Source organism: Corythoichthys intestinalis, chromosome 8 (genome assembly GCF_030265065.1).
Source record: "Corythoichthys intestinalis isolate RoL2023-P3 chromosome 8, ASM3026506v1, whole genome shotgun sequence".
In the NCBI taxonomy this organism is placed as follows: domain Eukaryota; kingdom Metazoa; phylum Chordata; class Actinopteri; order Syngnathiformes; family Syngnathidae; genus Corythoichthys; species Corythoichthys intestinalis.
Window position 1 is genome coordinate 35227126 of NC_080402.1, and position 11575 is coordinate 35238700.

At 40.6% G+C, this 11575-nt stretch overlaps 1 protein-coding gene across 3 annotated transcripts; it reads left to right on the plus strand.

Moving 5' to 3' along the window:
* The first annotated feature begins 43 nt into the window (after positions 1-43).
* On the plus strand, positions 44-11525 carry brat1 (BRCA1-associated ATM activator 1). 3 transcript variants are annotated; one of them, XM_057842860.1, is made up of 11 exons: positions 44-348; positions 2058-2206; positions 2559-2706; positions 3372-3750; positions 3863-4056; positions 4132-4235; positions 6377-6581; positions 6845-6918; positions 6982-7066; positions 8313-8575; positions 9405-11521. In XM_057842860.1, the coding sequence occupies exons 1-11, from the start codon at positions 222-224 to the stop codon at positions 10122-10124; spliced, it is 2448 nt and encodes an 815-aa protein (XP_057698843.1). In that variant the 5' UTR covers positions 44-221; the 3' UTR covers positions 10125-11521. The 3 variants fall into 3 exon arrangements, with proteins under 3 accessions (XP_057698843.1, XP_057698842.1, XP_057698841.1); XM_057842859.1 differs by having other exon boundaries at positions 4129-4235; positions 9405-11517; XM_057842858.1 differs by having other exon boundaries at positions 3863-4235; positions 9405-11525.
* The last annotated feature ends 50 nt before the right edge of the window (positions 11526-11575 follow it).

Below are 11575 nucleotides of genomic sequence, written 5' to 3' on the forward strand. Positions count from 1 at the left end.
ATTAGTCAAAACATTGCATGACCACTCGCGGAAGTAAGAAAAGGGAAGCCATTTGCCGGTTGTACGAAAAAGATTTCCCGCGAGATTATGAGAGCGCCACAACATTGCTGCCGAAAGGCATTGTATCTATTTTATTAAGAACACTTTTAAAAATACCACATTGAGAATTAATCCATTACGATGTGAATCAGCTGTCTGTTGAATTACATTCACAAACAACCATGGATAACGACACTGCGACACTGCTGCCCGGCGTATGCGCGCTCTTAGCGGACTCCGGGAAGCCTCTGCCTGATGACACCAGCCTGGAGAAACTACTAGACCGGCTCACTGAAGTCTCCGAAGCTGGTGAGTGTTCCTTTTGTCCCTCACCATGACTCAAATGATCACCCACTGCCACTGCCCATTGCCCAAGAGTTTCCCCCAAGGAAATTAGCGGATAGCATATTCTAGGGCAGTGGTTCTTAACCTGGGTGTGATCGAACCCCAGGGGTTCGGTGAGTAAGTCTAAGGGGTTCGGAGAAAGTTAAGACACACAGGGCCCAATTTGCATACACTGACCAAAGTCAAAGTGGACTGGTTTTCTTCCAATTTGCATGCTTTACTAGTATTTCATTTCTTTCAACTGCTAGTCCTCTAATGGGAGGAGAAACTGGTTTGCTCAGTGGAAGGTTGACTAGCACTTAGTATGTAGAGGTATAACAGACCTCCAGGTATCATGGACTGCGGATAATAAAAAAAAAAAAAAAAGTTAATTCTCCATCCACCCATCCATCCATCCATCCATCCATCCATCCATCCATCCATTTTTTCCTGATTCACCGAGGTCAGGTCGCAGGGGCAGAAGCTTTAGCAGAGAAGCCCAGACTTCCCTCTTCTCAACCACTTCATCCAGGTTTTCTTGGAGGATCCCAAGGTGTTCCCAGGCCAGTTAGGGGACAGTCTCCCCAACATGTTCATGCAGCCTCCTCCTAGTGGGACATGCCTGGAACACTTCACTAGGGAGCCGTCCAGGAGGCATCAGATGTCCGAGCCACCTCATCTGGCTCCTTTCGATGCTGAGGAACAGGAGCTCTACTCCGAGCCCTCCCGGATGATCGTCCCGGATGATCGAGCTTCTTACCTTATCTCTAAGGGAGAGCTGAGACACCATACAGAGGAAACGCAGTTTGGCCGCCTATATTCGGGATCTTGTTCTTTCGGTCACGAGCTTTAGGATTGTAGTTCAACCAGTAAATCTTATGCCATGAAAATAGTATGTGATGCGAAGATGCGACAATAAAATGAGAATATACATAAAAACGAAAAGCAGGAACAGTTTAAATGAGTTTCATTTAATTTTCCAACATGAAAATCAATCACAAAAGCCAAAATTATTTGTAGTAAATTTGAAGGAATTTGAACGGGAATTTACTTAAATATTAGCTTGCTTGCTTGCTTAGTTAGAACGGTTTTGAATTGAAAAAATGCTTTTTTTGTTAATTAACTTTCAAAGCGTTTGGTGAATGCACATGTAAAACTAGTGGGATTCGGTGACTTTAGCAAGGTTAAGAACCACTGTTCTAGGGTCAAACAGTCGCCATAACATCTTATAAATGCAATTAACAACGTGAGATTTCTAACTGATGCCCCAGGACACTAATTAATCTTGGATAAATGATCTGGCAAATTTACCACTACACTATGGGTAACAGTATCTAATTGGCAGTAGGATTATAAATGGGCCCTTGGAATAGTCTGTCTCGATTATTTAAGGATCACTGGTCTGGGGCGCCGTTTGTAAAGCAGCACATGCTGAATATTGCAGCAACATTTTGTGACTTTTGGCGTCACCCAGTGTTTAAAATCTCGTGTGAAAACTTTACAATGGGCAATCATCTGTTTTGAAGGGGAAATATTACTTTAAAAACTTTTTAAATGTGAATTTAAATGACCAATTAAATCCTTTGTTGTCTGCCCATACTATGTTATCTGCCTTATACATGTGTAACACATAGACTACACTACCAGTTAGGTATAAATGTCCTAGATATGTTTCACACTTTCTTTCATTGAAGGTGTATCGCTTCCGGAGAATTTCCCGTGTCTGCTTGACCTCATATCTACCATGGCCTCCAACACTACTTCTGATCCCAGTATCCTTTCCTTCGCTCTCAAACTCTGCGGCCTGATGGCAGCCACCGAAGACGGCTTCATGGCCTTGCAGGTAGAGAGGAAACAGAATATTGCCACATAAAATAAATGATTGAAAGAGTTACAATTACAAAAAATATATTCATTGCACACATGTCCCAAGTGCAAAGAAGCAAAATGAATATTACAGTTTCAAGCCACCCAAGAAACATGGAAAAACTATGACTCATAAAAGGTTGAGCACAGGAACGTTAGAGAACAGTCAGGTTGCAACTGGGCGCTGCTCCAATTCTTTAGATGGGGGGGGACGAGAAGAGAGAGGAAACATTTTAACTAAATGAATAAACTGCTCAAAACTATGCTGCCAATGGGGACAGTGTGGAATTAGGGAAAATTCAGTACCAGTGTTGTCCTTTTCTAAACAGGAATGCTTCGCTCTGGAGGCTTTCTTTAGCGTTCAGCGCTGGAAGGACACTGAACTCTGGGAAGATCCCTGCATCCGAATTGGCTGGATTCATGGCCTCAGTAAAATGCTGCTGCACCCAAGGGCGCTCAGTTTCTTCGTGCAGTCAGGTCTGCCCTCTTCTAATTAATGGAGTGAAAAGGTTTTTTCAATGACCATCTTTGTAATTTAAATTACTCCTGTGTCAAATCATATTTCCTGTTGAAATGAACTGGAATTCAATTTATATTCAACCGACCCATTCCAGCCAGCCCAAAAAATGTTTTGTATTGTGCTTTGCATGCTGTGAGTATTTTGCTGTATCGTTTTTTTTTTTTTTTTTTTTTGTTCAAATTTTTGTTGCTCAAAGTTTTCTTAAACCATATCATCGATTGTAATCGTCAGCAGGTAAATTAATTAACTAGTTTATTACTGATTAGGTTAGCATCCAGCTAAACTGTCTGTCAGAAAACAGATTTGTAGTTATTTGTAATACAGTACCAATTTTCTATTTATTATTGATCTTTCTTATACATTAACCCTAACTCTGTTTTTAATCAAACGTTTTTTTTGTTTTTGTTTTTTTTTAAAGAAGAATTGTTTACTATCCAAACTGCTGCTCGTTGTGAAGTGAGTTGAGTTCTTTTGTTGCATTTCTCAAATTTCTGCTTGCAAGTCAAAGTAAAAAAAAAAAAAAAAAAAAGAAGCTCTTATTTTGGATCACAGGACACAGGGTATCTCAGGCACAAGTTTAATGAAATTAGCCTAATTCAGTTTTTACTGTGTTTCTGGCTAGGCTTCACCAACCCACTCCTGCAGCTCCAATTAGATCCAAGCATGTTTGTTTCTTCTGCCGCTAACCAACTACTGGCCCACATCCTGCTCTCCATTCAGCCAGAAGAAGTGCATGCAAATACCAAAATCAGTGCAGAATACAGCGCTGTTGTCCTGCAATTGTCTAACCACATAAAGGAGGCACTGGTACCCAAAGAAGGTGTGCTGGTAACTGGTAGCCTGCAGGTCCTCAAGCTGCTGGCCCTGATCTTGGACCAGGCACACCATTCTCTGCGGGACCAGCTGCTCAATGCAGTCGCTGCCTCCCTGGAGGAGCTGATTGAGGCGGGATACAGTCAGCTCACCCTGCCTCTTATGGATGTCATTATGGCCAGATACAGGTAAACTGACTGGCTTGATTGTCTGTCTGTTTCCCTGCCCGTCCACCCAATTTACAGTATATAATAAAGTACTATAAATTTGTTTGCCTGTCCGACTCATGTTTGTCAACAGCCCTGACAGTCACGATGTCACCAGCCATCTTCTGTCCTCCATGTTTAAAAACAACAATCTCATCGACCTCGTCCATGCTGCGGATGCGTTTCTCCACCGAGGTCATTTACGTGACTCTGTTCACACAAGCCAGGCAGTGAGAATCCTTCTGCTGCCCCTCCACTGCGTCACTGAGCATCCCTTGTTAGAAACAGGTATGAATTTCACATCAAATTCAAATGACAAATGTTTTTTTTTTTTTTTTTCACAAATATTTGCACCTACAGCAGCAGACAACCATCATGCAATGATGGCAGCGCAGCTAAAGAATAAAAGCAAATTCATCTCCATGATTTGTGTTTGTCTAAGAAACACCCCGCAGCTGGCATTTATGGTAAGATGTATTTTGATGACTTTAGTTGTCACAGATATTTCAGTTTTTGTAATCTATCCAATTGTGGTACCTAACATTTAGTTAAGAAACCCCAAACCGTACATTTCATTAGGGCAAGGGCGTAGGTTTGCGTAGAGACGTTAGGGACATAACGCGATCAACTTTTCAGGATGCTCTAATCGTCCCCACCAACTTTTACACAACCTTATTTGCATTTTATAATGACTTCAATTATATACATAATTTAGATTGTCTTCCCATGTTGTAAGGATAGAATTAACCCTACCATTATTAAGTGAATTACATTAATTTCAATATGTTCAGACTTACATTGACCCCTTTTCACTTGCTGAATGTGCTAGTCCACCCCCCCCCCCCACGCAAGTTTGATTGGCTGATGACTTGAGCCCCCCCCACACACACACACACACGCGTTCACAGCCGGTGTTCTGTCAAATTTTTCACCATGATAATATTTTGCTCCTGAAGCTTTTGTGGTGGTGAATAAGCACTCTTTTACATTCAGTTGGACTCTCAATGTTATCCAAAGGTGCTAAATAAACAAGTTACATCATAAACCAACACATGCAACATGAATACGAAAACGAAAAACTTCCCTTGTTTTCAGTGTAAATCTACTAGAAATAAGTGAAATTATCTGCTAGTGCTTCAAGTAAATTTTACTCGCTTAGATTTTGTAAAATAAGAAAAATACCTAGCTGAAAATAAGCTTAACAGAAATCTTTTAAGCAAAAAGTTTGTATATTTGATATTAAAAAAAAAAACTTATTTGTCACAAATGTGAAAAATAATAAGCTTTTAGATGTATGGCCTTAATAGGAAAAAATACTGTAGTGATATTTACTTAAAATAAGTGGAAGAATCTGACACATTGATCTGTTAACTAGCCTTCAATACTCAAAACAAGATGGAGTAAATTATTCGACTAGATTTAAGAAAAATTATCAGATAAGGACGTTAAAATTCATTTTTTTAATCAATTAAATTTGCAGTGTGAAAGTTAGTATAAGTCAATAGAGATTTATTTTGCATTAATCATTTGGCTTATCAATGAATAAGTTTCATATTGGTGAGAAATGTAGCCCTGACCCCCGTTCACCCAATCTGTTTTGCCCGTCCCCGGCAAAAAGTGTACATGCAGGTTATGCTGTTATATCGTCCCTACCAATATTGAGATCAACCCTACGCCCTTGCATTAGGACCTAGTGCTGTGACTGTCTTGGCATAAAAAGATGTGAAAAACAAATAATACATTAGATGTTATAAATATTCACAAATACTTATGTAATATAGAGTGATTTAAAAAAATAATGCACTAAAATCAGCGCATAAATTGCAAAAACAAAAATCATGAAAAAGCAATGGGACATAATCTCTGTCTTGAATATACCACAGCAACCTGAAAATATTGATGACATTAAAGATCAAACAATGGCTATAATATATCAATACTATGAACTGCGATATGCTGAGGCAAATTTTGGAGGAATTCTCATATCGGCTTGATGTTGTTCACGCTGCCAATAGTGGCCACTTTTCAGCAATTGAATTAGATGAAATGAAACTTAGTTGTGTTCAACTCGTGTCTAAGCAAGAGTTTTATAATTTGTTTTTCGTTTTTGACAAATACCATGCTGATTTTGGTGAATTTTACTTTAATCACCCTATATACAGTATAAAGGGATAATAGCATTAACCTCTGCTACTCACGCGGTCTCGAGAATGCGCCCCTCTGCAAATAGCAACATTCTGGAAACAACTTATCCTCCTAAAATGGTTTGACTTGAACCCAAATAATAAAAATGAGTTTTAGGCACTTTTTAATTGACAGTGATTGGAGGCTTCCCTAATATGTTAAGGAAGGTCATTCCGCAGCAACTTAAAAGTGCTTCTGTCTATGAGCTTTATCTTAAACCCCGGTACCTTCAGAACCCTCCTGACATGAGGCACCGAGCTGGAGGAATTCAAAGATTTAAAAAAATAAAAATTTTGAAATGAATTCTAAAATACACAGGTAGCCAGTGGGGAATCTGACTGTCCTCCCTCTTACATGTGTGTTCCTCATTTTTGGACTACATTAATCAAAGACTAACATGTATATAACATTCTCTTTCCATTAGCCTCCTGATGTCCTTCCGTGCTCCCCGACGATGATTGTCCTCTCGGTTGTTACACTGCTAAGAATGTTCAGTGGTGATACTTCCTCTACCTCCTCCTCATCCTTGTTCAATGGCTACAAGAATGAGAAAGTCCAGTGCATCATCAGCAGTAGAAAAGTTCAGAAATGTGCTTTGGAGATGTTGGTTTCCCTTAGCGCCAGTCCAGGTGATCAACAAACAAAATTCCCTCCCCAGGATACAAAAACATATTGGTTTTTAACTTTGTCCAAATATTGAAATGTAAGATTCAGATTCACAAGTTATTGCCATGAATTAGCATTATATATTTTTTACACTTACAGCCATTAACCTCAAACATGTATAAGGCTAGGAACAAATCTAACAAAAAAAAAAAAAGCCTGAACAAAGAAACTTAATGATGTAATTAATAAAGTAATAAAATCTATTTTGATGTTGTTTGTGTTTCAGGTGTGACCAACACAGTTAAAGAGATCTCTGAAGTCCTGATACATAATATTAATAACCCCATTTCAGATCCAACTGTAAGTATTTTTGATTGTAGGCCTTATCACGTTCATTGCTTATTGTACTTTGTGTGTTTTTAGGTACTGCAAAAGTCCTACAAGGCCTTAATACAGTGGTTGAGTGTTTGTAAAGACCACTCATCCATTCCACAGCTACTCAGAGAAGGTAATGTTCAGCAAACATGTACACCCTCTACTTGTATTATATATTTTAAATCTGTGGTTCTTGAACCACCTCAAAATTGTTTGGTTCTTGAAGTACAGTATCTGCGTAATGAAGGGAATAGTTAACTTTCTCGCAGACACCATATAATTGTTTGCATTACTCTAACACACTTAATATAATCAATCAGGGAATAGTATCGTTTCTCATATTTACTGTAGGACTGTTTGCGTTACTCTAACACACCTAATATAAAATAAATAGCACTTATACAATAGTTAAATGAAAAGAAGCAGAACAGAGGGCATAAAAGATACACAACGCCATGTTATCACAGAAGCCCAACGTGTCTCATGAGCAAGATTGACGCACAAACTCTCGCAATCAGCTCTCCCGGACACTCCAGGACAAAGAGCAGGGTGTTCTGTCCTAAAACAAGTAGCATCGGAGAACGCCCGATATCCAACAGATAACACAACCAACAAGACTCCAAGAGCCCCCGTTTGACGCTGAGGGGGCAGAATCCACATCCTCGTTGCCCGGACAACAGTAACTCCCAAATCCTCCTGGCCGGGCAACAAAAGACAATAATCCCACACACACCCTTCTTCTTCCTTCTTTACACCCTTCTTCCTGCCCACGACCCACCCCCGCGAGATGAAACATTTAGATAACAAATGTCGCTTCTCGGGAATATTTCTATGTAGCCGTTGTTTTGCTGACCCTGGATCCAGCATTGTCTCTCTTTCGTCTGTTTTGCCTTGTTTTTTTACCATTGTCGATGAATAAATATTCAACCTGTTTTTGGTGAGCCTTGTTTGAACCGTTCAAAATGGAGTCAGTACAAAGGGATAACACCGGAGTGAACGCGCGTGAATTGCCCCTTCCGGCCGACTTGCGGGAGCGGTGCCAGCGGAACACCATTTCATTTGGCTGTCGCTGTTTCCGCAGCTTGGCCAGGGGGGCGAATTCCTTCAATAATGACCATATTTAAAATATAATAACATAACTGTGTTATTTACAAATAAGACCAAAGTTTTATTTCTATTGTACAAAGTAGGGTTAGGTTATTTGTTGTAACCCACTGTAACGTTATGCACAGCTTGAACAATAAAACTGTGCTTAAATGCCTGTATAGGAAAATCTGTACTCGTATAACTTAAAAGATGACACCCTAGCGATATTTACCTACTCCACTTTGAGAAGAATGATATTGTTTCAATAAAATGCATTCAAACTTTGCTTTCAGAACTCCTAATGTCAGTGAAGAAGCGTGCCTGCGATCCACGCTGGGAGGTGAGAGACTCCACCATAGAGTTTTTAGGGCAGCTACCCTGCATCACGTCAAAGAAATCAGCTGATGAGGCTTTGCTGAGCGAGTGCTGTACCGCCCCACTGCTTTGGGAGGCGCTGCAGGATCCGGAGAGCTACGTGAGAGCCAGTGCCATCTTAGCTTTGGCGCATATAGGCACGTCCAGTTGGCAGCAAGGAACAGAAATGCCTCTAGAGCAGGTTGGCAAATTTGAACAAGTTGTGAGCATTTGTTGTGTCTCTGTGATAAACTGGTGACCAGTCCTAGGTGGACCCCACTTCAATAACATGAGTCAGCCTGCTGCCAAATAAAGCTGTAAAGTAATGTGCCTAATATAGGGTTGCACAATTATTGCTAAAATGACAATCACGATGATTTTTAAAATTTTTATGTGGTAATTACATTTGTAATGTACAGTAATTCATCACTTTACGGAAACATATTTTACTGCAGTGCTTTTTAACAAATGCATTAATAGTTTTCAGTGCATAATGAACATTTAAAAAGGATAATCATTTTACAAAAAAAAAAAAAATTCAAAGAATCAAATCTAGCATAGAATTTTGAATTTACCAAGCGCTTACTGAATAAATTTGCTATTACCTTAACATTACTTGCCCTGAATCCGAAATAAGTCCAGACAATAGAAGCTGATCCCAATCGAGGCACTTAAAAGTAGTTCTTCACTGTGATGGTCCTAATCTCCAATTTATTCCTGTACTTTCTTCCCTCTCCAGCAGAATATGTAAGCTTAGTCAGGCAAGTACGCATATTATTACAAGAAGTGAACATCTTGTGAGGGCGCCTCATTTGTGTTTAATAATGTAACTACTGACTTCCCATCATTGACCAAATATGATTGTCAACCCGACAGTTTTGCAAAACGAAAAAAAATCATAACTCACATCACACCACAAGATATTCGCTCAGGATAATATTTTTGAGACATCAGATAATTGGACCTTTTTTACCGTATGCATGTCCCGATTTAGTCAATGATCCAGTTTTAAACATCTGCTGTATTTCCAGGCTGACACGGTGAGCCGCCTATTGGACATTCTACGCGAGGATACAGAGGGTTTTGCCAGGCGGGCTGTTGTCCGCTACTTTATTGCCTTGTTCGCCACTTACTCCTCCACTCCTTTGTCAACCCCCTCAATTCTCATTGATTCCATTGGCGTTGTCCTTTCCCGAGGCAGCTTGGATCTGGACTGGGAGGTAAAGGTGCACACGTTGGAGTTGGTGGAGCTTCTGCTGGATTCCACCTTTTTGGAACACAGGAGGCATTGTGCTTATGGACATATGCATGGCGGGGATGCCACTTTAGACTCGCCTTTGAGTTCTTTAGTGAATCAGGGCGTATTTTCCGTGTTGCTGAGAAGTCTGCTGGATTGCGACCGACCCGTTGCACTGAAAGCTTGTGAACTCCTCATAACAATTAGAGACAAAATCTGCTCAGCAGGTGTCTTGACCGGTGTGTGCTGCGAATTGCCAGAACAGGAATGGGGAAAGGAGATCAGGACGCTTCTGAAGAATGAAGGGAATGAAGGAAATGAAGGGGGACTCGTAGGGGTGTACGAAGTGTTGGCGTCACTGGGATTAGATGAACGTCGAGTTCTTCTGAGCCAGAGCAGCGATCACGTTCACAACTCCTTCCAGTCTCTTCTGCAGGACATCCTCAGTACAGGGGCGACTCTCGGGTGCAAGGAACAGCAAGATGATCAGGAAGTGATTGTCGACTGTTACTGACTCATAACAATTTGGGGATAAAGGGATTTAGGGTGACATTTCAGGACAATAAAATAACACCATAAACTTTACAAGTGAACTTAATATAAATTTCTATTTCAACTTGTACCTCTTCCTGGTGGGTTAATCAGATCCAATTCCACACCTGTCTTGGGTTTGGTCATAATCCCTGGGTGCCAGGAAGTGACCTCTATGGCCTTCCAAAACTATCATGTTAGGTTCATTAAAGACTAAGTTGTCCATAGGAGTAAGTGTGAATTGTAGTTTGTTGTCCTGCGATTGGTGAACAATGCAGGGCGTACCCAGCTGGTTGCGATAAACTTTATCTTTCCTGCCCCTTATAATGACAAGATGTTCTTGTCACAGCGATTCATACAATGCCAAGCAAAAAGGTTAAGATGACTTTATTTATACCCATAGGTAGATTTGTTTTGCAATAATAAAACAGAGGACTGGTAAAAACAGCATAAAACCAAACATGGCAGGTAGTAAGACTATAAGGCTAGGTTCATACCGCAGGTCTTAATGCACAAATCCGATTTCTTGTCATATCTGTTTTTTGGCGTGCCCATCCAGACTGTCCATTGAGCTCGTTCAAGTATCACGCAGGCGCACCAATTCGCACTCCGAGATGCGCTGAGGAAAGTGACCCGCATGCGCAGGAGGACACAAATAACAGACATAAATAATCCCCGTTTAGTTTTATATTCAAATTTTATATGGATCGATAGCATGCACACACTGTCCGTGCATGACACAAACACACATACAGACAGGTTGCCTCGACTGCGGCTGTGTAAGCAATCTTGAAATATTGCTCATATGGAACATAGAGGAAACCGAGCATTCTCAGGCTCATCCTCAACCCATTTTACTTTTTTATGACTCATGTCAAGCCCGACCCTTCCCCAAAAGCCGTGTTCAAGACAAGCTAGGCGCTAACGCACAGCTGCACCGCTACAGTAGCGCCCTGTCTCGCTCGCTCTTTGATGACGTAGTTGCTGCATGAATTCCGATTTGGGAGACTTGTCAGTTCAGACCGCCGCGACTAGGGGTGTGACAAAATATCGAAATGGTGATATATCGTGATACGTTGTATCTCAAAAGGTTATCGATATGCTCCTGCCAAGAATCGAGATATCGTTTAAAAAAGGTGTCAATGTCTAAAAAATAAAACAAAAATGAACCAACAAGTTGCTACCAAAATCTTCCACCATAATAGTGTCTCAGTTAACTCTAAGGCTGCATTGACGGTGCTCGACGCCCAATTCATTTAGAATGGGAACTTTTTTTTGTCATATCCGAAACCAGAGCATTCACAGTCATTCTGTCCGATTTTCAGGGCATTTACAGGTCCTTGCTGTTCATTTTAGGGCATTTACAGGTAATTTCCTGTTGAGTTTAAGTCACTGCCTATTCATTTGGGTGATTCCCAGGTCATTTCCTGTTCT